We start from the raw sequence: 24,852 nt of genomic DNA, 5'->3' as shown, positions 1-24,852 counted from the left end.
TTTTTTTTTTAAGGGGAAGTGGATGAAAACATTGTTAGGACTCAGAAAAACATGGTAGGTCTCTCTGTCAGCAAACATCTATTGAGCACCTACTGTATATGGGCTCAGGTTTATAATGAGATTGCAAAGACCTGGGAAACTGGATTCCTACCTTTGATTACTGCCTTATAGTTTACGCAGGCATACAAAAGACTGAGAAAGGTCAACAAGCATGCTAACCACCCAGTTCCTAGAGGGTTTCAGATGGAAGGAGCAATTGGATGTGATCAGTCAAGTAAGGCTTCCTGAAAGAGGCAGTTTGAGGGAGATGAGAGTTATGGGAAAGGAACTCAGGGTCTGGAATAGCAGGTGCAAAGGCTTAGTGCTAAGAGGTTGTTCTGGAGGGTGAAGAAAGCGCCCCCCCCCCAAGTGCTTTGTGATTCTCCCTTCACCTTGAGCCCTCTTTCACTGGCCCAGTAGGGTCCCCAGCAGGGATCTGGGCCACAAATAGTCTAACCTCGCTGGATCGGAGGACTCCGAAGAACGGGTAAAGGAAGGCAGGCACCAGGGCTGCAGCTCCCAGAGGCACGGCCTCGGACACCCAGTACACAGCAGTCACGATCAACACGTAAGCACACGCAGCCTCCTGGAAGGGGAGGAAAGTGGGCGATTAGTCACAGGGACAGCCCTGGCCGCGGAGAATCCAAATGAGACCCGGGGCGGAGGCAGTAGGCAGACTCAAACATGGGCCTCAGGAGACAGCCCGGGGAGGGGCAGAGCTGGCCTTGGTGGGGCGGGGGGGGGGGGGGGGGGGGGGAGGGGGACTGCCGTGGATCCTTGGCGGGGCCGGTACTTGGGTGTATGCAGTAATTGCTGCTCCTGGGTGGGCTGGCGCCTGGCACGTGGTCTGCAGCAGGGAAGCCACCAGGCTTAGGAGATCCCAGCTCTGCTTGAAACTGAGCAGGATGGGGACTGACATGAACTCAGTGTCCAGACCCAAGATCAGAGTCTCTAAAGATGGAGTTCACAGCTTTGACAGGCAGCAGAGTATTTTGGCGTCGAGTTGATTGGACGCTAGGTGTTCTTGGGGTCGCTGAAAGTTAGGATCCCTCCGTGTAACGAGTCACGTGTGAGCTCTGAGATTGGCCCATTTTGGGGCTGGAGAATTCCATGCTGGGGGGTGGCTGTTGTGGGCATTAAGAGGTTTAGCAGCATCCCTGGCCTCTACCCACTAGATGTCAGTAGCACCTCCCAATTGTGACAGCCACAAATGTCTTTAGACATTGCTAAATGTCCCTTGGGGGGACATTTGTCCCTGGTTGAGAACCCGTGTCCTTACCAGTGTCTGGTTCTCACTGCTCTGGGACTTCATTCCCCCTGCTTGATGCACCTGGAAACATCCCTCTGATAAAGGAAATAAAAGTACCATCTACCTACAAGGGAAGGCCTGGAAATTTACAGAGTTTTCCCCAACGCCCTCTACTTTGCTGGCTGTACAACTTTGGGGTGCACAGAATAAAAAAGCACAACACTGTTACCAACAACCAGCCCTCAACCTCAGCCTCTAGTAATGCTGGTTGCTCGGAACCATGCTGCTTAATGGCACTGAGAAAGGTCACTGGCTTACTCTCGGGAAGGGTCACTGTCCGAAGGCCTTAACAATGGTCTTGGAGGGCCACTGTACAGAAGGTCCAAGCAGGCTCTGGGTTCCTCAATTTATACATACTTCTAAACCATCTGGGCTCAGGTCTGACCTGCCCTAAGGCTGGCTGGTGATCAAGGAGCCTGACAAATCTTGTTCTGTTTATCTCTCCCTTGGGTTCAGAACAAGCGTCCTCAAACTCTTGCACAAAAGTTACAAAAGGTCGCCATGATCAGTGAGGGGCGTCAGGAGTGATTAACCCGGCTTGGCTGGATGGGACCTTGCTCCCTCCTGATATGCATGGATTACCGCCTTGGGGTTTGAGAAACGGGAACAGCGCCCAACAATTGTTGACTGTAGCTCCCACTGAGATTTCCTCTGGGGCCAAAAGATCAGAGAGAAGTTAAAACTTTTGGAAGTTGCTGATAAGACAACAGAATCAGTAAGGGGGAGAAAAAAAGGCTCCATTGGAAAAGAATGCAATTTAGAGAAATACCCCCCCCCCTTCGTTACAGAAATAAAACTTCTTAAAGAAGTTCAAAGCCTTGAGCCCCTTTGAGCCCACTTATTCCTATCTCTTCCCTGGGAAACAGAATGGCATGTCTTAACTCCAGCTGAAGATAAAGGGGACAGGATATCTGTCCCTCCCTGAGAGCCCTTATTCCTTCCTGAGAACCTTTAGTCTTTCTTGTCATTACAGGGCCGCAAATTAAGGTTAAGGGAGAGGGGAAGGGGAGACTGAGAGAAAGAATGAGAGAGAGAAAGAGAGAGAACAAACTTTCTTCCAGGCACCATCTTAGTTTGACTTAGGAGGACGTGGGTAAGTCAAGGTACACTTTTTGATGGTGATTATTGTTACCAAATTAGAATAGGTTGGCTTGGAGGAAGTCAGCAAGCCCCCTTCATCCAGCATTAAGAACAGAATAAACCACCATCATCATTTTTACCTGGACTTTCCTTAGAGCACAAGAATGGCCAAGAGACTTCCTCCAGAGGCCCTTTCCATATTTCTCACCCCGTTCACCCACGGAATTTACATGAACTTCCTTTTGCTCCTTCCAAAACTTCTCAAAATTCAATGGGTAAGGATAACCCCCCAAAATCTTTGTGAGGTTTGATTCCAGAAATCCTGGGGCCCCACAGCTGGCCAGTGTCTGGCAGGCGGGCTCAGTTAAGTTAGTTGAACTGAATTGGGTTCCTCTGCTGGCTATCAGGTTTCTCTTATCTATCTATTGGAGAGAATATTCTGGAAACCCTCGACCCCTTATCACTGCCACTAGTCAGCAGGTGTGTAGGGGCTGATGAATATTCAGGCAGTGCCTTTAAAGGATAGTTCTGTCAGTTCTTTTTGGCTTCTGTTTACAAATAAAGGAGGGAGCTCAAAAGTGGCATTTCCCCATAGGGGCTGGTTCCTGACCGTACCAACTGACATGTGCATCTGTTCCTTTCCCATGCTGTCCCGTCACCTCAGTGATGTCCCATTCAAACTTCACTGGAAGTTTGAGGTCTGTTTATTTGCTGTCATAAATGACTGTGAGGCCTTTCTGAAATTTAGTTTGGGGCTTGGGTGTAACCTTAATCCTGCCAGGGACACTGAGGCAGGCCTCGGTTATGGACAAGCCCCTCTTGTACCCTCCTCTTCCGTAACATGGGAGACCAAGTCTGGGCTCCTGGTGTTAGAGAGCTGAGCAGGAAAAAGGGGAAGGTCATTCTAATTCCTCCTAGAATGTAGCTGTAGCTTGTCTTTTCCAAGAACCATCAGAACAGTAGGCCCGGAACTCCTGGCCAGGTCCCTTCCCTCAGCTTTGGCCCAGGGCAACCAGGTCCGTTTAGGAATTAAATATCAGAACCTAAAATTTTGACGCTCGGGAGTAAGAATGGGTGAGAGACGTTCTATGTGTTGGTTTGTGCTTCCCGTGGGCGCTGCTGACCTCAAGGTGACTTTATGTCATTCTAGAAGAAGAGCAGTGCTCTCATTGACATGGTGACACACGGAGACATCATCTTTGCAGGGCATCCTGGGTAAGTGGCAAGTAAGCCGCGTCCAGCTCTGAGGGCACTGGGCACGCCGGGCTCCATCTAGCTGTCCCCGGGGCTATGGGATCACAATAGCCACCCAGGGGCACCGACTGGGAAGCTCTGAGGTAGTGTTAGGTTTACTGTCTTAAAAGGCACTTGTACTTTTTTTTTTTTTTTAAGTTTATTTGAGAGACAGCCAGCGAGAGAGGGAACACAAGCAGGGGGAGTGGGAGAGGAAGAAGCAGGCTCCCGGTGGAAGAGCCCGACGTGGGGCTTGATCCCAGAACTCCAGGATCACGCCCTGAGCCAAAGGCAGACGCTTAAGGACTAAGCCACCCAGGCGCCCCTAAAAGGCACTTGTTCTTAACGGGGGCGATTTTCCCTGCCCCTCCTCCCATCCCAGGCCCAGGGGGTATTGGGTAATATCTAGAAACATTTTGGGCTGTCAGAGTGGAGGGGGGGTGCTGTGTGCTCCTGGCATCTAATGGGTGAAGACCAGGGATACGGCTAAACGTCCTTCAATGTACAGGACAGCCCTCCCCACAGCACAGAATTATCTGGCGCTAAATGTCACTGGTGTGGCCATGGAGGAACCCCGTTCGAAGGTGAAACTGAGTCTGACAGAAGGAGCTAGGCCAGGAAAGGGCAGTGTCCCTTGGTCTCAGTAAGCAGCTGTAAAAATCTCTTCAAAGATTATGTACAGATCCAAACAGAGCAGAGGCTCACCTGCTCTTCCTTTACTCTCCTTTTTTTATTTAAGATTTTTTCTCTTCTTTTTTAAATAACACCTGTCTTCCATCAAATTTATAGATTATTTTGCCTACTTCAATAACTCGTTATTATTATTTTTCTTCTTCTTCTTCTTCTTGTGAATACTTCTTACTAGGCAGTGGTGACTGAGAAGTTCAAAGCCAGGGCCCCAGAATGAAAAGTAAGCAACCCACACCCTAGAGTCATGGTCCCCAAAGATGGGGCTGACTTAGGGGGACACAGAGGTGCCTCATACTGCCATGGAGAAGAGGGCACTGTATCTTTGGTGAACGTTCCCTTAAGTGCATCAGACATTGGGTAAAAACAACAACAACAACAAACCTTGAAAAAAAAGAAAGAAAGAAAAACCAATCAGCCCATTTGGACAGAGTGAGCCCTAGGAAAACTGTCGGCAGCAATCACTGTCTGCTAATCCCAGCCTGCTCTTAATCAGCGTCTCCCTGGCACTCTGGGGTATTTATTCTAGTAAAGATTTAAGCCAGTTTGTTTTTAAGACGGGCCATTCTAATCCCCTCTATTTAACTTTATAACTCAATGTTGGTTACCAAGATACTCGGGGAGCTGCCTGGAAAATCTCTTCCCGTCGTCCCACAAACATGATTAACCTCTCTTAGCTTATTTTTCCTGAAGTCTCAAGGGTAGTGCCTGCAGGACAAGGGGTAAAGCCCCTAAGAGGAGGAGGGTGAGGAGGAGGGGAGAAGGGAGAGGAGAAGGAGGAGGAGGAGGAGGAGGAGGAGGGGGAGGAGGAAGGAGACAGGAAGGGAAGGGAGGCCAGTGAAGGTCTGAGAAGCCAGCAGAAGGCAGAGCCAAAGCTTTGGCATCTCTGCTCATGCAAACCCCATCAAAAATTGGGTCATGGTCTAGAGTTGGGGGCTCTTATTTCTTTTTTATCGCTTGGTTGAATGTCTCTCTCCTTCAAGAGCACAGAGAAGAAAACACAGAGGATACAAATGATCAAAGGGCCATGTGCATGGGACTGGGGCAAGATGCCAACCTCTGCTTTCAACGTCAAGTTCAGAGGGACTTCTGTGATTGCATTTCAAAGTGTGGTTATCGGAACCACAGACCCTGGTGGGTGCAGAGGAGCCCCCGTGGGACTCCCCGCCCCCCCCCCCCCCGCCGCACCCCCCCCTTGTCCTTACTGGAAGGCCTCCCTGCTCTCCAGCTCCCTCACAGAGAGCTGGTCACATGGTGACCCAGTTGAGCCCGGCCCAGCAGCGTGTCCCTCTGCTCAGGGGCACAGCGCGTGGCCCCCGCGCCGTTCCGGCGGCCCGAGGCCGGTGTAGCACCCCTCAGCTAGTTCAGCCGCCCCGCCAACCTCACCCCTGGCTGGGGGGCCACCCGGTCGGGGGCCCCGGGAGAGGGGCGGAGGGACGAAAGCGGCAGTGTGGGGAAAGAAAGCATTGGAGCCTCCCCCAGAAAGATCTGTCCATGCCTTGAGCCCGGGAGCAAAGCCTGTGGAGGAGCTGCCCTGCACCCCATCCCTCGGCCCCCCTGCCCTCCCTGCCCTCGCGCCCGACGGCCGGCCTGGCCGGCCCGCAGGGACAGGAAGGGACGCGCGGTACTCACGCTGCTGGGGTGGAGCACGGGCAGCGGCAGCAGCAGGAGCGGCACGAAGATGACGAGCAGCAGGTTTCTTGCCCGGAGGAGGCCCTTGAGCAGGCCCATGGTGGCCCTCGGCGCCCCCCTCCCGCCTCCCGCCGGCCGCCAGGGGCCTTCACTCCTCACCACGCTCGGCTCAGTCCAGAAAGACTTCTGCAACCCTTCTCGGCTTCCAAGAGTCCTCTCTTGTCTTGGGGGCAGAAAAGGAGGCCAGTGACAGCTCCTGTGTGCACAAAAGCCTGGGCTCCTTGCCTCCTGGTTTAGGTGGGATTGGTGAGCATCGTTTTACGCCCAGCAGCAAGGGACCAGGAGAGGAGGCTGATTGGAAGCATAGTGGGCTCCCCCTTCGCTTGATTAGAAGTAGAGAAACTTCATTGTGGGGCTCCGCAGAAAGTCCCCCTAATCAATCAAAGGCACCGCTCTGCTGCTGGTGGTGAGGCTCAAAGAAATCATGTAAAGGCTTTCACCAATTAAAAATACCCAGCGCACGGGCTAGTGCCCTCCATCATTTTTGCTCTCTCTGATGGCCTGTTCGGGGCAGTACCGGTTTCTCTCCCACCTGTGCTTGCTGTACCCCCTTCCCTTAACCCAGGCCCCCAAGTTGGTCAGCGGCGGATGCAGACTTCAAACAGGGCTGGTCTTCTCTCCTAGGACCTGGCACCTGAACTCGGTTCAAATTTCTTTCCTTCCAATTGGTTTCCCACTTTAATTTGTCTTGAACCTGGGCCTCCAAAGCAGAAAAAAAAAAATCCCCAAGACTTTCCCTGCTTGTCACCGGACAAAAATCTTGCCGGAGGCCCACCTTAACTTTGCTTCACCTATGGGGAGCCGGACCCCGCAGTGGCCCCGCCCCTGCCTCAAAGCCAATCAGGAGGGCGGAGAGATTGAGGCAGTCTCTCTTCCAGAGGCAGTCCAGGATTGGTCCCAGCAGGGGCCGCCGAGTCCGCAGAACCTAGGCAACTTGCAAAGTTTATTTTTGTTTCTCAAACATCCTAGGGGCTGGAGTGATGATTATCATCGGAAACATAATCCCACTTAAGCGGAGCTTTTCCTGGGAGAGCACTCGCGAACCTAGTCCATAGGAAGATGGGTTTAATGGTTCTGAGGAAATTTGCCTCCAGAGTGTACCATAGCAAGCCCTTCGGACTTCCCTGATGACAAAGATCGTTTACTTCAGCGTCTGAGTGAATACCGAAGCACCTGGGTTCAGCAGAGGGTGTCAGCCTATAAGAAAGACCCCAGACCTTTCTTAGAGAGAATGGGAAGGGTAGCTACCTCTCTAGAAAAGTCTAGATGCCGGTCTCATTGCAAAGGCCCTTGGAGTCCAGATGTCAGTGGTCTTTCTTGACTGGAGTAGGTGCTCAAATGCTCCTCTCTGGGGCTCTTTACCAAAAAAGAAGCAGGGAGCTTCCTTTGGCCAGTATGCAAGGAGGAAGGAGGTGGGAGGGCAGGGAAGAAGTTGACAAGTTCAGGGTCAGGGCCTTAGCAGCTGCTGCACTCTGCAATTTCTGCTGCTTAGAGATCGGGAGAAGCTGTTAGCCTCTTTTCTCAGAAGGGACATGTGGATAAGGTTACCCGTGTTGTGTTTTTCTTGAATTCACAGAATGCAAGAATGCAAGGTCTGCAGTTGGAAATGATCCCCAGGCTAAACGTAAAGAGACTGGAGAAGCGACTCCAGAAAACCAGTTCTTCCTGACTTCTAAGGCAGGTGCAATAATGGACAGTCGAGGTTCCCTTCGAGGCTGTCTTGCCATTGCAGGATGGGCTATGATGACCCGTCTCTTTAAATGTATGTGAAAGACTGGCTACCATATTTACTACATTTGTGCCTCGTTCTTGTGCTGATTTTAAAACTCACAATGAACAAGACCACAGGTGGGATGTTTTGGGTGGCAGATATTAAAGAGGGTGGAAAATAATTAAACAGCTGCAGAAATCAACATCCCCTGTTCAACCCCTAGACCACTTCAAATTCCTGGGTGAGATAATCTGACATAACAAAGATTCCACGGAGCCTAGTAAACTCAATCATGACGTTTTTATTACACTGTTAAGTGAATAATTGTTAAATAAAATTAGGTAGGGTGAGCGACACAGTTAAGACCAGTAGTTCTTCTTCAGGACTCTATCCATTTTTTAGATGAAGAAAACATTTTCCGGAATACTAGACTTGAGAAATAGAAGGCAGGTTTCACTTAGATGAGGTATCTAAAGTAGTCAAACTCTTAGTAACAGAAAGTAGAAAGGCAGTTGCCAGGCACTGTGGGGGAGGGGGGGAGGGGAGTTGTTCCAGAGGTATCATTTTTTTGCAAGATGAAAAGTTCTGGAGATCTGTCATACCACAGTGTGCATGGAGCTGACACTATTATACTGTGCACTTAGACATTCAGATGGTGAATTTCACGTTGTGGTTTTTTTTACCACAATTTAAAAAAATGTAAGACGTTAAAATGAGTTAGGAAGCTAAGGGGCACCATGTAAAGACATTTGACAGGCGCTTGATTTTGGACCAGTTCACCTGTGGAAATATCTTCTGACTGATTTATCAGTGAGGTGGTTCTCTTTTCGATTCAAGGTGAGATGACAGAGGATTGGAAATTTCAGCACATAGATGTTTTTCGATGTCTCTTGAGTGACACCAGAGGAAGCCATGAAGGTGCCAACTCTAGAAGACGGTTCCAGAATTTTTAGATCCTAAAAGTCTCCAGCAGTATAGAGAGGCAGAATTAGTTACAGGCAAATTCCATAAGTTACAGGCAAATTTCCATAAGTTCCATAGGTTACAGGCAAATTTCCATGACAGACACTACACCCTAGATTATTCTGTCTCTGTGTACATATGACAAAATGTGACCCAGTTGTGATCATGGTGTTACAGAGCGGTATTCATGAGTTAAGATAGGACAGTCTGTTTCTGTCCAGTCTACTACTTTACTGTTCATTGAGCAAGGGTTGGGTCTTGGGGTGGTGGTGGTGAGTGTTATATTTGATTTTGCATGTAAATGAAGTTATTAATATAAACTGTTCTTGTGGGTCAACAGTCAATTTGTAGTCAGCCTAAAATAGTCATTAATAATGTCATCTAGTTAGTAAAAATGGAATTTTCATTTGTCTTTAAAAAAGTCATGCCCTTCTTGTTTCTTTTTTTCCAGTCATGGACTGCTGCATAAATATGGGCCCCGATTGATGACTACGCAAATGCCTTCAGTTTTTTGCAGCAGGGTGAGTGAATTACCACTGGTCCTGGGAACCATCCTCCCATTCATGGATCTCCTACCCCTCAGAGAAGCCAGGTATATCATAACATGGAAGGCAGGGCCTACAGGGTGGTCTTCCCACCCACTGACTGGAAGAAAGCGCTCAGATCCTTCCCGATGGGGGCGGAGCCCTGGGGTGGGATGTGAGACACTGAGGTTGGGCTATTGCACAATGTCGAAGGGTTGAGGCCTGTCTCACCTCCTCCCCACCCCTCATTCAGGGAAAGTACAAATAGTGAAGGCAGACCATGAGGCTCATCTGCCTTTTGGGAAATCCTGACCCTGTACATTGACCTTTGTTTGAGTCAGACAGTGATACCCAAAGGGGGCAGAAAGACAGTGAGCGTCAGAGTGCAGGCAGGCAGAGCTCGAGTGAGCAAATGTCAGCCAAAAAGCACTGGGAGAGGTCTCTAAGAAGTGGATACAAAGATAATCAAAATTGGGCCCAAAGATAGAGCAGAAGAGACACCAACTAAAATAAAGAGACCAGCTTAGTGACCATGTCATAGAGAACACGTAATATTAAAAAGGGAAAAACTGAACAAAAAGCAAGTATCAGAGACTGCATTTGAGGAAGGTAGGGAGAAGTATAACCAGGGAATGAGAACCAGAGAGACCGACAGCTATTAATCTTCTGAACCCAAGAACATGAGGATGCCAAGCTGTATTCTTCTCTGATGATGACCACCTTCTTCCTCCATCCTGCTATTTCTCCAAGCTGATCATACAGCTTGTACTGCTCAGCAATCATTTATTCAAAGTTTTTAAGAAATGCAGAGCAGCTTCAGGCATCATCAAATGACAACAGTTAAATACCCATTTCAGAATCAAATTTAGCCTGATAAGGTCTCACTCATTCAAAGGTTAGACCTCTTGCAACGTTAGCCTCCAAAACCCAGCCGTCAATCTAGGAGAGGCAGAAAGATCTCTGAGCTGGTGGGGAGTCTGTTCAAGAGCCCAGTGCTTTTCTGCTAGTGGAGATCTTCATCTATTAACTCATATTTAACATAGAATTTAACATAGAATTATAACAAGCCTAGCCGTCTTGTGTGATAGCAGGTGATAGCAGCTAAAAAAGAACACATTGCAAAGGGTGGGTTATGTTGGCAAGAAAGAAGAGTGCATCTTACAGCCTCACAGTGAAGAAGGCAGCCGAAGAGCTCACAGCACACACAGAATTAGCAAAGCCTGGGGCCTTCCAGGACTGGGGCAAACAGTCCAGCAGACCCCGTAGGTCCTGCTGTCCTCCCTGTAATAGCTCACACTTAGCTCGATGGGCATGGAAATTTCAGAGTTAGAGCAATCTTAGAGGTTATTTTAATCCAGCTCCTTGATCAGGATGTTTCAAAGATACTGAATAAAAGCTTAAGGTGTTTCGTATGTAGAGTTTAAAAAGGTGCCAGGTCAATATTGCTCAAAGGAAAGTTCTGGCATTTGAAAGGGAAGTCCTGTCATCCGAAAATCACTTTTACTTGGAGCACCTCATTTTCCGATGATGCTGAATGATTTTCAGCATTTGGATAGACATGGCCGTTGGTGCCACCTCTTCATTAGTGTGATGAGGGTGACCCTCTCCGCATTAGCTTGCTTTCTCTGTTCAGAAGGCCAAGCAGGACTGTTTGCAGGCTTTCTGTGGACCCCCTTCATGTTTCTCCTCCGTATTAGATCAGCTTCCAGAGAAGAAGAATCAAGACATATAGGTCATAAAATTACTGATTTTCTAACTGATTTTTCTTGGTGACTTTTGGAAAAGGTGAGAAGTATATCTTTGACCAACATTTATTTGGCTATAGCTCTAGGTTGGTTGGGTTTTTTTTTTTTTTTTAATCTCTTACTATAGAACCTTCGGGAAGATGTTCGATCAACCTCACAGCGTGATGTCTGTCCCCCATCTTCCCGCCATGCCCAAACCTCTGCGTCGTCTCCTCTAGCCCTGTGCTCGCGCTCGGGTGTTTGTGGCAGTTGCTTGGTGTTGAAGCGTGGCTGAGACTCCTACATATCACCAGGCCAATCATTTGGCCTTTGGAGGCTTCTCGAATTCCCACCCTAGCCCCTTCTTCCAGCCCAGGTCACACCATGACCTGAATCAGATGGGCTTGTGAGGAATCTACCAGGGACAAAGAACATGGCATCATTTATTTTACCTCTGCTACTCTGAGCTGGTGGCATGTGCTTTGTCACTGGGCTCTGTAAACGGAGTAGAGAATGAAGAGTATTCAGGTTACTGTGTGTGCTGGTCCCTGCTGTGCGCCAGTCTCTCAGGGAGTCACTCTGGGGCCTGAGGACCGCATCAGGTCATGCCGCAGGGCCTGGAAGAGGCTACGGAAGGACTGGGCCCAGATGTCCTTCTGATGCCCTTGGGACAGGGCTGTGCGGTAGGCCGTGTAGGCCAGGGTCAGCGCTGTCCTTTCGAAGTCCTCTTTCTTGAGGATGCCAGGGTGGCTGGAGAGGCTGGCGCTCAGCCGGCGGATGTCCGGGATGCGCTTGGGGATCACGTCATTGCAGATGATGCGGAAGTCAGAGGCCTTCCTCAAGGAGGCGAGCTCCTCGTCCTTGATGGAGATCTGCAGGTCAGGGCTGATGTCAAGTTCAGCCAGCAGGAACTGGAGAGAGACATGGGACGTGGAAAGACATGAAGCATTCGGGCATCGTTGAGGACATCAGTGTGTTCATTCTCACGTATGTTCATTTAGGGAGGCTGCTGCGTCTCCAGTTTCGATTTCCCACTAGCTGTGTAACCCTGGATGAGTTACTTAACTTCTCTAAGCCTCATTCCCTCCTCTGTGAGACGATTAGTGACAACAGTACTTCACTGGGATATTGTGAGAAGTAAGTAAGACAAATGCGGACGGCATCTAATACGGTGCCTGGTACAAAGCCACTATTTCAAGGACTGCTTATTGTGACTAGAGGCCTGGACCCACGCGCTAGTCCCTGCTACCCTTCCTCCCTTCCACCCAGCAAAGATCTTCTAGAGCACAAACTGACTATTTTGGGTAATTTAAAATCAGAAGCTGAATTCGAAGAATGCAGAGAATTGTGCTAGGAATTAAGTGGGATACAGAGATTTGTCCTTGTTTCTCACCTGTTCTTAAAAAGTAGAGCTCTTCCAGGAACCTCAAAAATACCTCTCGCACTCAGAGTTCTAACTTTCCTCTCTGTCTCTGACTCCTCCTGGCTCTAATCCACCCCCCATGCTACTGTCTGCTATCTTTCGAGAACAGATCTGTTCATGTGACTCCCAAGTTCAAGACTTGGCAAAGTTTGTTCCCCATGGCAGGATTGGAAATCTCTTCCCCTTCCCCCAGCTCAACGGCTTGGCTGCAGTAGGCTGTGTCTCAGCCAGACAGTTCTGGTACATGGAAGATGTGAGAGGATGTCAAGGCAGGAGGGGAATTTTGGAGATCATCGTAGTTCCTCCTTTAACAATGGAGGAGATTCAGGCCCAGAGTGCCATGGCGGCTGACACGAGGTCACACAGCGGATGGGGGCAGAACCGAATGACAGCTCAGATCTTGAATGTGGAATTTTATCATGGAACCAGTCCAAGCAGCCTTGGGGAATTTACCTGCAGTTTGGAGAACGAGTGGGGTCTTAGTGGCCCAGGAGAGTAAGGCAGAGGAAGAGAGCTTCGAGGTGGCCCCAGCCCATCAGAAATGGAGCTATCCCAGCATGCAGTTCCTGGAGACACACCTCTGCTCAGACACCTGACGTGGCATTGCCTGAACACTCCTGACCAGCCCTGCCTCAAAGCCTCTGCTTGGGAATGTTGCCCTACTCTGCTGCTTGGGTGCTCGTGGTGGCTCCTCGGGGCCCAACGGAAACCTCTGATTTTGCCTCAACTGAACTCCTGATGCCATCATTCCCTGTCCTGGCGTGTGGGAAAGGAGAGGAGATACGAGGAAGACCTGACTCCGGGACGGGCAGGATGCGATGAACCCACAACGTAGTCTAGACCAGTCCCTCCGGAGCTTAGGTCCCTTTTCCAAAAAACAGAGAGAAGGTGCAGCGCCTTTTGCATGACTTGAATTGACCACTTTCCCTTCTGCCTACCTCATAGAGCAGTTCGACTTCCTCCAGGGAGCTCTGCAGGATGGGGTTCAAGGGCATTGATGAGGATCGCTTTGGCCGATGGGCAGCAGGAAAGAGCACGGCTGCAAAAAACCAGAGTTAGCTTGAGGGGCTGCACTGTGCACATGGCCTGGAGGCCGGCCAGCCAGTCCGGAGTGTGACTGAGTCCAGGTGGTGGTGGCCATGAAGCGGGGAGAGCTGACAGACGACTCTGGTGTGTCCCTGAGCACTCCCAGGTATGTCAGATGTTACTATTTCAGACCAACGATTTCAAACCTGGCTGCTCGCCAGAATCATCCCAGAAAGTTTTGAAAAATACGTATGTCTAGGGGTATGTATACCCTAGGGAATTTACGTAAAACAAAATAAAACAGACATGAGCAAATCGACAACCCTCCCCACCCTCCCAAATTCAACAGATGAGTTCTCTAATAATACTGCTCCCTTTGTCAATAGGACCGTCTGGTTTATATTTATTGTCAACCCTTTTAATCAGAGGATCGGACTTCTGGCTTGTCCCCGACCATCTGAGATATAGCGGCCAAGAATCTGAATACAGGTGACAAAGTACAGGAAAGGAGCTGCCACAGACCCTGACGCCTGGCCCCAAGAGTGCGGGCAGCCAAGCTCAGGGCTTCCCCCAAGGGCTGGCTGACTTAGAGATGCATTGGGTATGAAGTCAATGACTTGTCAATGTTACTCCTTGGTGACTGCATTTAGAAGTTGTAGCTGGAGGAAGATGGATGAGCTGCTAGACGTAGGGGGGTGGCCGAATTAGGAACCGACAGAGGACAGGTGAAGAAGACCGACTATTGCAGAGTATGGGAATAATCACGACAAATTGCAGTTCTCCAGGATCATGTTGGGTGGGAGCAGACAGCCCTGTTCACCCCACAGCGCCACCTTGTACCAGGGCACTGTGCAGGCGTGACTGGTCACCCCGCTGTCCGCTGATTTAAAAAAAAAAAAAGATGCATCTTCTTCAAGACACTTGATTGTGATGTGCTAGAAGCCTGGGCAACTAACTGTAAAAGTCCAAGAGACTTGGAGGCAAAGTCGTGCCCCCTGAATTTGTGCGACCCACAAATTGTATAACCATACACGACAGCTCTTGATAATGGTGCCCTTGGAAACGTCAGGAGTCTAGTGATGTCCAGTGTCCTCTGGTTAAAGAAGGCAGGGCACTGCATAAGCGTTTTGGAAGGTTTTCTATCGGAAGTGATACAAATGAAACATCTTCAGTGTAAAGGACATTTTGGGAAAAGCTCACTGGTAGGCATCTCCTACTTCCCGGAAAAAGCTGGTTGGATGTCATATTGCTCTCCTACTGTTTACTCTGTAACTCATTATCTATACCACAGGTTCCTCCCGGGTTAGGATAAATATGGTTTCGTGTTTCTGCGCCCCCAGCAGAGCCTGGTAAGCCAGGCTGACCCGGTTCTAGACCGAGATGTGACCTGCCTCTTTCTGCGCACCCTTCTTTTCTTCTTACCATGAAAGGGTGGATGAAATCCCATTCTCAGGATAGGATCCGAGAGCAACTTCTTTAATTCTTGTCCTGGGATTCCATTCTTATTGTGAAATTACAGGTGTTGTTCCCTTAAAAAAAATTCACACCCCAGCAGGTGAAGGGGATAGGAGAGGATGAATGCCCTGGGCATGGAGCCCTTTCAGCTTCCTGTCATCTCAGACTTGGGATGGCCGCCTTCCAGGAAGTTCTTTACGGCTTAACTGTCTCCTGGTGAATGCCAACGCTCCTTTAACACACACACCCCAAGTGGACCCTGAATTCTCAAAGAATGGGGACGAAAATGCTTCCAGATTCAAAGCTCAGCTTAATAATGAAGAAACTATTGTTTCTAAGTCCTTATTCTGATTCTTTTTAAAGTGATGACACAATTGGGGAAGATCAGAAATAGCTTCAGCCTCTAGACAGGAGACCGATCATTGCCCCAGAAAGTGTGTGTGGGGGGGCACAGAAATCTGAAAGATGGACCCTTCCCTTCTTGTTCTCCTGCGCCACATGCTTCCACCACCTTCTGCCGGAGCCCTGCCCATTGCCACAGCTGCTTGGACCGTGTGTCAGGCAGGTGCTTTCCTACTGCCCTGGGTGTGGAAATGCAGCCGGCCGGGGCCAGACATCTGAGAGGCCCAGGTCTGACTCTCTGGAAACGAAGTGAGGCCTACAGAGGATAGATTCACCTTCAAGGAGTTGCTAGAGGTGGGAGTGGGGGCGAGAAATAAGCTATGTCTGGTCCCTGGCAAAACATTTGGGTAAAAGGTTAAATATACAGTCACTCCCGATGTTCTGGTCTACAACAGTGAAGGCTGGACTCTGCCAGAAGGCAAATGGCCCACGTGAGAGCTGACCAGCTCCCAGAGGCTGTATGTGCAAAGCTTTAAACTAGACTTGCTCCCGCGGGGTTAGACACACAGCCTTGCTTCCCCAGGAAGCCTTTCCCGCAACCCCGCTGCCCACCAGTGTCCTTTCTCTAGCTCCTTATGCCCTCTGCATCCTGTCCCCACATTTCACGTCTTGCCGTCTGTCACCCCAAAGTGCTTGTCAGGATGGCCAGCCCCTGGGAGTGAGGGAGGAAGTTTATGCTTCCCCTGCTTGACCTCGATGTCTGCATAACGCTGGGCTTCAAGGGAAGGCTCGGTATATATGTGGGGATGAGTTTAAAGATGAGCAAGGGATTTTGGGAGGCGCCTGGCTGGCTCAGTGGGTTAAGCATCTGCCTTCAGCTCAGGTCATGATCTCAGGGCCCTGGGATTGAGCCCCATGTTGGGCTCTCTGCTCAGCAGGGAGTCTGCTTCTCCCTCTCCTTCCGCTGCTCCTCCTGCTTGTGCTCTCTCTCTTTGCCAAATAAATAAATAAGTAAATAAAATCTTTTAAAAAATCTTAAAAACAATAAAGATGAGCCAGGGATCTTCAAAAAGCCTCACAAAACCAAAACACCCATGGAGACTCTTGAGGCTTTGTTGGGGTTTCTCCTGTCCTGCCAGCTCGTCGCCTACCTGTATGGAGGTTATTATAAGTTTGGCTTCCCGCTCACTGTGGGTGATGAGTAAACCACTTGGGGCAGCACAGCCTCCACCAGGCTGATGGGGAGATATGAGGGCTCCCCACTGGATGGCCATTAGTGTCGGCACCTTCCCTGAGAGAGGGGACAGAGGGGAACAGTGTGGGAGGCCAGAGACGGGCAGAAGGGCCCCACTTCCTCCTTATGGTGCCATCTGAGCATGGAACCCCAGGCAAGAAGGCTATGGGGACAGGTGTGTCAAGATACTGACTTCATGTGCCTTTTGCTTGATGTAAAACTGGGCCAGTTTGTTTTCTTCTTCTCCACTCCAACATTCTGCAGCCAGCCTGCTCTCCAGCTATTTTTCTTCAGGATGTGAATGTGTCCACGAGGACCACTTAGGGTGACCAGGGGACCCTAGAGGCTTCCATGTCTCCCAGCATGAACATCTGCTGCACAGCTAGTCTCAGGGCAGGGAGACCGTGAGCTTCTCCCCTCCTCACCAACTCCCTGGACATATGAGCCTTGTGGGGGGAAATTGAGGGTTTATGGTACATTGGACAGATCAGCAGAGAACAAAGGATTCACTTGCTAAAGGTCATGGACATGCACTGATCCTGTCCGGGAACCAGATCCGGATCCAGAGATTCGAGAGTCCTGTGTTGGGGCGTGTTCTGTCCGCATCTTCTTCTTCTTCTTCTTCCTCCTCCTCCTCTTCTTCTTCTTCTTCTTTTTTTTAAGATTTTATTTATTTATTTGATAGAGAGAGAGGCAGTGAGAGAGGGAGCACAAGCAGGGGGAGTGGAAGAGGGAGAAGCAGGCTTCCCGCCGAGGAGGGAGCCCGATGCGGGCCTCGATCTCAGGACCCTGGGATCATGACCTGAGCCAAAGGCAGACGCTTAACAACTGAGCCACCCAGGTGCCCCCTGTCCGTATCTTCTCCTGAGAGACGCATATAGACTGCACACCAAAGTTGTTAGAATGTGAAGTTCAGATACCGTCACCACGCGTGAGCCCACTGTGTGCTGGTCAGTGTGCGCCGTGCTTTCCACGTGCGCCTTGGGGGGTGGGCACTAACACGCCAATTCAGAGATGAAGAAACGTGGAGGTTAAGAAATTTGCCCTAGGCCCCTCAATTTGTTTGCCGTAGGACTGAGATTAAATCCAGACCTCGCAGGCTCCCAAGCCCTATCTCACTGATAGGGAGAACAATGCTATCTTTTCCGAGGTGTACCGGCCCGAAGACTGGGCTCAGGAAAGATAGTGTAGTTAATTATGAATGAATGCATTTGGTATAAAACATATTCTGAAATGAACCACACGTAATTTTTTTTTTAAGAGAGAGAGTGCACGTGAGCAGGGGGAGGGGTGGAGGGAGAGGGAGAGAGAATTTGAAGCAGACTCCATGCCCAGAGCAGAGCCCGACACAGGGCTCAATCCCACGACCCCGAGACATGACCTGAGCCGAAATCAAGTCGGTCGCTTAACTGACTGAGCCATCCAGGTGCCCCTTACCGCACATAATCTTAAAAATTCTCTAACTTTGGTTTATAACCCTATGATATGCAAGGTCACATTACTGCAGCCCCATGGTCACTCTCCTACATAGACCCTCAGCTCCCTTGCTCCCTCTTTATTCCTCTGCAATCACTTGGCCAAGTCACAGCCCATCCTGTCACCTGTCCACCACTGCACCTGTGCACCCGAATGTGGCCGGAACAAAACACAACCCTGTTACATGTTCTCATTCTGAGTTTGCGGTCATCCCGCACACAGGGGCCTTTCCACGCTGCGCGACCGCGACCCGGATTTCCTGGTTCCTCCTGCTTGGTCTCACACCTTCTACTCTTTCCTTAAAGCGGCTGCCTGCATCCTGTCCTTAAACTCTGACTTCTCTGTCACTGTGCCCACGCGCCCCCCTGGAGCCGACTTCTCCCTGCGCACGAGTGACGTCGCCCAGGAAGATGGCACCCAACCTTCCCACCTGGCCTCTGTTCTCTCCTGCGTCTTTCATTTCCCCCTCACTACTGGATCTTTCACACCAGCAGGAACGCTGCTTCTGTCTGACTTTCAGCTTTGCGCTCCAGGCCAGACGGCCGGCCACCCGGCCACCTGCAGGCCTCTCCTTGCCCATTCGTAATAGCTGCCTCTCCTGACCCCAGACTCAGTCCCAACCCCAAAGCGTGCACACACACATGCACACACCATACACCCCCCCACACACACATGCACACGTATGCACATACACCACACATACCACACAAACACACATCCCGCACACATACAAACACTGCTCCCCAACACACCCACCCTGCTGGCTATAGTATTCCGCATCTCTCTCAGTTGCTCAGGCCAGAGACCTTGGAGACATCATTGATTTTCCTCTTTCACATCACACACCCAACCAACCAATAAGCTTGCCGGCTCCACCTTCAGAATATATCTGGAATCCGTCTACTGCTTGCAACATCTCCGCTAGACTCCCGGTTCAAGGCTTGAGCGCCTCCCCTAAAGTTGTCTTAGCTTCCAATCTTGGCTCCCACCCTCGTTCTATTCTTTTTTTTCTTTTAATTTATTCATTTATTTGAGGGGGGGGAGAGAGAGAGCATGTGCGAGCAGAGGGAGAGGGAGAGAGAATCTCAAGCAGACTCCCTGCCGAGCCCAGAGCCCAGTGTGGGTCTTGAACTCACGACCCTCAGATCATGACCTGAGCCAAAATCAAGAGTCGGACGCTTAACCGACGGAGCCACCCAGGAGCCGCATCATTGTATTCTTAATACGACTAAAGTGCTTTTGTGAAAACACAGGTCAGATGCTGTCCCTCCTTTGTCCAGAACCCTCAGTAGCTTTCCCTATCACTCAGAGTAAATGCCAAAGATCATCAAATGGCTACCAGATGCTACATGATTTGCCTTCTTCCTGCCTCCCTGAGCCTGTAATTCCCCCCTGGCTCCTGCCACCCCAGCCACAGGCCCCTTCACTGCTCCGTAAGCACACGAGGTATGCTTCTGCCACAGGGCCTTTGCACTTCTGCTTCCTCTGCCTGGAATACTTTCTCCAGGGATTGCATGGCTTACTCCCATGTTTCCTTCAGGCCTTTAGTCACCTCTTTAGGGACAGCTTCCCTGATTTCTGTATTTAAAAGTATAATCCCTTATACTGTGTCCCTAATTTATTGTCGGCAAACGAACCAGATGTCTTACTTATATATGTGTTTATGTCTGTTTCCCTCACTAGGATGTCAGCTTCCAGAGGGCATGGGGTCCTGTCTGTTCTGTTTGATGCTGTATTCCCAGTGCACAGTATTCTGCTCTCAACTAGGAGTAGATGATCTCATAGAAACACATTAACTACCCTTGTCACTAAACCCCATTCTTTTCAAACAGAGTGCTTTACTAAATCCTTTTCTCCCCTCCCCCACTTTTTTTTAATAGGCTCCACGCCCAGTGTGGAGCCCAAGGCGGGGCTTGAACTCACTACCCTGAGATCAAGACCTAAGCCGAAATCATGAGTCAGATGCTTAACAGAATGAACCACCCAGCTGCCCCTAAATTCTTCTCTTCCTAACAGGATGATTCTAGAACTTATTTTTAGTTCCAGGTGCTGGCTAATTATCAAAATGTAGATGTGATCTCCTGTCTCTACCGCCCCCTCCCTTATTCTCTGAGGAGCCTGTCTTCCTGCCTGGGAGAAGCTACTTTTAGTGATCTCAGTCAAAGCTGCCACCTGTCTCCCCCACACCTTAGCCTGTCCAAGCTTTCTTGTCCATACATACAGACATAAGTCTCCTTAAATGGAAGAGCCTGTCTTTGCAGCCTGACCTTCTCGTTGACTTTTTGTAATCTGGGATAAAATTCTTCCTCCCTGCAATCTTCCAAATATGTTTAATAGAACAGAATGGTATTAAGGCTAACCATGGTTCCCACATAACTACACAGCATTTGTACCAAAGAGCTTGTTGGAAAGGATTCAAACTGCACACCATATTGAGCCAAACTACGATATTTTTAACAATACAGTCGAAGCAACTCAATGGAAATGGTGATGGGTGTGGAAAGGGAAAACTCTCATTTATGAAAGATCTTTTGTGAGATCTTACTGATGTCATTTACTTTTCTGCTCCCGGGCCAACCCTTCAGGAACGCAGTGACATTCTGAGGGAGCCAGGATCTTGGCCCCGTGGGTTGGGGTCCTCTGGGAGTGGTTCTGAAAGGGTCAGACTGCCCCCCATCCCCACCCCAGGGAGCCTAGGGCCAGGGAGCAGGGAGCACCCAAGGGGTGGGGAGGGGATGAGGGAGGACAGCCAGGCTCTGATGCCGCAGAAGTGGGGTGGGTGACAACCTCCAGCTCTAGTCTTCCAGCTGAGTGATCTGGGGCTTCTCGACTGCTTGCCCATCTTCTAGTTTCCTCACCTGTGGATGGTCAGAAGGGCACCTGCCCCGGGGACTCACTGGGGCCACGGGGCTGTGCTCAGTCCTGTTAGCCAGTACTTACTGAACACTGATCACAGGCCCTTCCCTTCATGCCTGAAAACACACACAACTCTGAAAGGGACTCCTGAAAATGACATAAATTCCACCTGAATTTATGTCTGAATTTATAACTGAAGGGCCATCCTTCCCTATTAACTTGCTTTTAAAAAGAATAATTTACATGTACTTAATAAAAACAGTTCTAGTATGTCATACGTACATTTCTTTTTTTTCTTTTTTCTCTTTTTTTAAAGGCTGGTTAGTTCCCCTCAGCCCCCCAAGTGGTCCGGCAGGACAGCAGGACCTGGGGGCTTGGGCCAGGTGTGTCCGGCTTCCGGCTGGCCCCGCTAACCACAGGTGAGTCATCGGGTCTCTGTGACGTCCCTGCGGCTGGAGCGGGGATCCGGCTGGGCTGGTGTGGAGAGCTGCCTCCCAGGGCGGAATCCTAGAGAGCGCTTCTAGGGAGAGGCCCCGAGAATGGTAGGAAAAAGGCCGTCCTGACAGCAGGGTGTGTTCCTTTTGGGTTTATTTCTACATTTCCACTTGGGGGCAGGGGACGGGGGAGGGTGGAGGCCAGGGTGCTGGTGGGGGAGGGGGGATAGAGGCGGGGTGAAGGGGGGGTGGAGGGGGGCTTCGTGGGCAGAGGGGGAGGACCCTGCTGGGAGAGGTCGCCCTCAGGCTGTTCCTACAGGGAATTCTTCTAAATGAGGCCTGGCGCTGGGGGCGGGGTTGGGGTAAGGATGAAGACGAAAGGAACAGTTAAGTACATTTGGAAAAATTGTTTTTTATTTGGGTGTGACTCCCATTCCATCTTTAAAAAATGGCGACTGAGTATTCCTTTTATAATTAGGAAAAAATGTTAAAAATGAAAAAAAAATCAACTACGTGGAAGACTTTTGATGATGGTTGGAGGGACTCTATCACTGGTTGACTCTGCCGGGAACCGCTAATCTAGCACTTAACAAAGCCGCCTCACCATAGCCTCTGTTCCAGCTGTGTTGGCTTCCTGTCTCCAGACAGATTTGTTATTATTATTTAGGGGCCCGACCTTCCCCAGGAAGGGGGTGGACAGGGCATTGGCTTCTCGGACGTTGCTATAGAACCTTCTGCTGAGTGGGAACCTCAAACTTTCTTCCATGAAACTTTTTTCGTTGGTTTAAGTGATAGGTAATAATTCACTTTGATAAGCTTCTTCACCGTTTACAAAGCATTTTATTTACATTTTGAATTATGACCCTCACCACACGCAGTGAAGATAAGCTCTGTTATTGTTAATATGGGACTCGTTTGTGAACCGAAGCTCAGAGAGGTTCAGAGCCTTGCCAGACATCACACAGCCAATGAGAGGCAGAGCTTAAATCTTTGAGTTTCCTGCAGGATTGCCCATGACGTGGCTATGGTGTTTACAGCCTTGTTACAAATCCAATTATCTCATTCGGCTTTCTAACAGCCTGTGCATTGGAAGGGTGGGTATTAGCAAATTAGGGAAGGACCCCAGTAGCACACAGGGCTAAATGACCAAAATGTAATGCCAAGGTCTTTTTGCTCTCCTAAATGTTGCCTCCAAAGTTTGTGCACATCACGAGCAGGGAGGGGGGTTGTGTGATGTTCTCAGAAGAAAAGGAAAATGCTCCATTAATTATTTGCCTCTGGGTAACAATCATTTCACAGCTCAGCTCAGAGAATTGGCAAATCACTGATCTCAGGCTTAAAAATGAGGGCATAAAACCCAAATAATGAATAAGGAATGGTTTTCGCTCCCCACCCATGTCAGATTCATTTGCTCTGGTCCACACTGGCCGCTCCTTCCTTCCCCCGCACTCTCCTTGAGAACCTGGAGGCTCAGCCCCACAGCCACCCCTCCCGCCATGCCAGTCTGTGTCCTCTTTTGGCTCTCTAGAAACACCTGTGAGCCTGCCTTCTTTTTCCAGTGCTTCTGGGGAGACAGACTTCTGTTGACTTTAGGCAGTGGAAAGGGCTGAGTTGAGCTCTGCTGCATGGAGTGGTCCACACTACTCCTCCCTCAGTCCCCAAGGGTGATCAACTCTGATTGGCTGGACACGCCACCAGTGTCTGCCAACAGGAGCCACTCCTGGGCATAGAGAAAAGATGCCACGGGGTCCCATGGGAGAGGACGGCAGCCATGAGGGAACAGCCTTGCCGGGCTCCCTCCTTTCCGAGGTGGACCGCAGGGCGGGTGGAAGTAGCTGTCTGACGTACACCTGAGTGAATGTTGAAGGGTCACTCTTCCTCTCCTGCCACTGGGCGAGCTCTCTCCAGCTGGAAAGATGTGTCCACCCCTGCTCAGAGCAGCATGGAGACCTCCATGTGGACAGCCAGTGCCCAGGGCCCCTGGTCGGGGTCCCCCAGGTAACAGGCCTTTTGCACCCCAGCACCCCCAGTCCCATGATACTAGCGTCAGTCCTGGTACCTGCTCTTCATATGCCCTGCCTGGTGGTGGCAGCTAGGGATAGGGGGTGCTCAAGGGAGCCTGCTCACGGTCTTGGAAGCAAAGATGACTTAGCTCTGGCATGTCAGAAAGGCATGCCCTCTGTGTTCTTCACCTCGACCGAGTACCCTCCGTGGCTTTGATAATTTTCAGTGTCCCATCCCTCATCAGCTTCTAGCACCTTCTAACATGTCAAGAAGCATAAAGCAACTGGCAGAGAGGAAATAAAAGGGGGGAGTACAGGGCTTCTAATTTCCTTCTACCACCTTACTCTTTGCCCCCCAAATTCCTAATTGTATTTAAGAAAGAGTAATGAACATCAAACAGACAAATAGAAAGCAACTTACCCCTGCTCCACCTGTGGGACACAGTAGCCTGGGCATCGTAACACAATAGCAGAAGCAGCAGCGTCTTCCAGCACATCTTTTCTTCCCAAAAGGTGAAACGTTGTCCCCAAACCCAATGGGACCCCGGGAGCTACAGGTATGCCAGTACTGGTCCTCCCAGTGCGAAGATATAGTTCGTACCCCCCTTCCCTTGGCGGAAGTGCACAGATGCCCTCTCCCGCCCCAGAAGGGTGGAGGCAGAGGCGGCCTCTTGCGGGGGAGGGGGGGGGACAGGAATTGGGACCTCTGCTAATTCGACTCTCTCCGGGATTGGGGGACTGGGCTTCCACAGAGAGACTCTGTTTTTGAGCACATCTGGAGTGACTCACGGGGCATGTGATCTCCTTGGCAGTGGGGTGGATAAATATAATTTCTGTACTTGAGTTCCATGTGTTGGATGGACCCACTGGAATTTTTCTTTAACAAACAGACTCGTGGAACTTGTTAGAGAGCCCGGCAGAGAGCTGGCTGCTGTCCCCGTCCACACACACACACAGCAGAGCCAGGGGCGAGGGCTGCTGGAAGAGCCGGGAGGCTTGGCTGGCAGACGCTGGGGCTGACAGCCCAGAGCTGCCTTCAGGACAGCAGAGTCATTGTGGTGTCTGGGCTGAGTGTCACTTGTTGCCCTTCCCCGGAGCTGGGCCTAGCCATACTGGTGCCTAGGGTGGGCTCCGAGAGCCTTGCCCAGGTGGTGGATGGATGGGCAGCCAGCAGTTGGGAGGAGCAGAAGTAGAGCTGTGCTGTGACGCATGGGTATCGTATATGCAGCTAACGATCCGGGGACCCACAGTGCACCTCTCCTCCCATTCATGTTCATGACACCCCGATTCCTGAACTGCGTCTAGCTAGACTTGAGACCAGACCACTTTGATTCTCCCAAGCAAAACGGCAGTGTTTTTCCATGATCTTGTTTTGGGTAATTGATTAACTAGCTTTTGTCAAGATATAATCGATCTATAACATTGTGTAGGTTTAAGGCGTGCAGGTGCTGATTTGATTTGGGGCACGTCTGTATTGCACTGTGATGACCACTGGAGCCTTAGCTAACGCCTCTGTCATGCCGCGTGATTACGATCCTTTCTTCTGGTGAGAACATTTGAGGTTCATAATCATTTTTCAAGTATGGCCTAGACAGACAGACATCGTGGTTTTTGTCTCGTATCTTCACCTTCTCTGAAGGT

General features: G+C 50.2%; 2 protein-coding genes and 1 long non-coding RNA gene across 3 annotated transcripts in view; 1 reads left to right on the top strand and 2 right to left on the bottom strand.

The window, feature by feature from the left end:
* Nucleotides 1-6,120, bottom strand: part of SLC13A4 (solute carrier family 13 member 4) — a 40,463-nt gene extending 34,343 nt beyond the window's left edge. The window contains exons 1-2 of the mRNA XM_087860805.1: nt 5,981-6,120; nt 497-625 (exon numbers count right to left, since the gene is read on the bottom strand). Coding sequence (XP_087716931.1) covers nt 497-625; nt 5,981-6,079 — 228 coding nt within the window. The 5' untranslated portion in view covers nt 6,080-6,120. The remainder of the gene's footprint in view (nt 1-496; nt 626-5,980) is intronic.
* The window catches only part of LOC123788915 (uncharacterized), a 58,401-nt gene that overhangs the window by 23,764 nt on the left and 9,785 nt on the right, over nt 1-24,852 (top strand). Inside the window, exons 4-6 of the long non-coding RNA XR_015723820.1 lie at nt 7,617-7,717; nt 9,166-9,235; nt 21,091-21,193. This is a non-coding gene — a long non-coding RNA (uncharacterized LOC123788915). The remainder of the gene's footprint in view (nt 1-7,616; nt 7,718-9,165; nt 9,236-21,090; nt 21,194-24,852) is intronic.
* FAM180A (family with sequence similarity 180 member A) lies at nt 8,033-23,997 on the bottom strand. Its single transcript, XM_045792578.2, has 3 exons — nt 23,633-23,997; nt 13,324-13,424; nt 8,033-11,873 (listed from the first exon to the last, which is right to left on the bottom strand). The coding sequence occupies exons 1-3, from the start codon at nt 23,706-23,708 to the stop codon at nt 11,529-11,531; spliced, it is 522 nt and encodes a 173-aa protein (XP_045648534.1). The 5' UTR covers nt 23,709-23,997; the 3' UTR covers nt 8,033-11,528.

Source organism: Ursus americanus, chromosome 3, assembly GCF_024610735.1.
Source record: "Ursus americanus isolate L20-20 chromosome 3, mUrsAme1.1.p, whole genome shotgun sequence".
Classification (NCBI taxonomy): Eukaryota; Metazoa; Chordata; class Mammalia; order Carnivora; family Ursidae; genus Ursus; species Ursus americanus.
The sequence above is the reverse complement of the archived record's forward strand: the minus strand, read 5'-3'. Positions and strand labels throughout refer to the sequence as shown.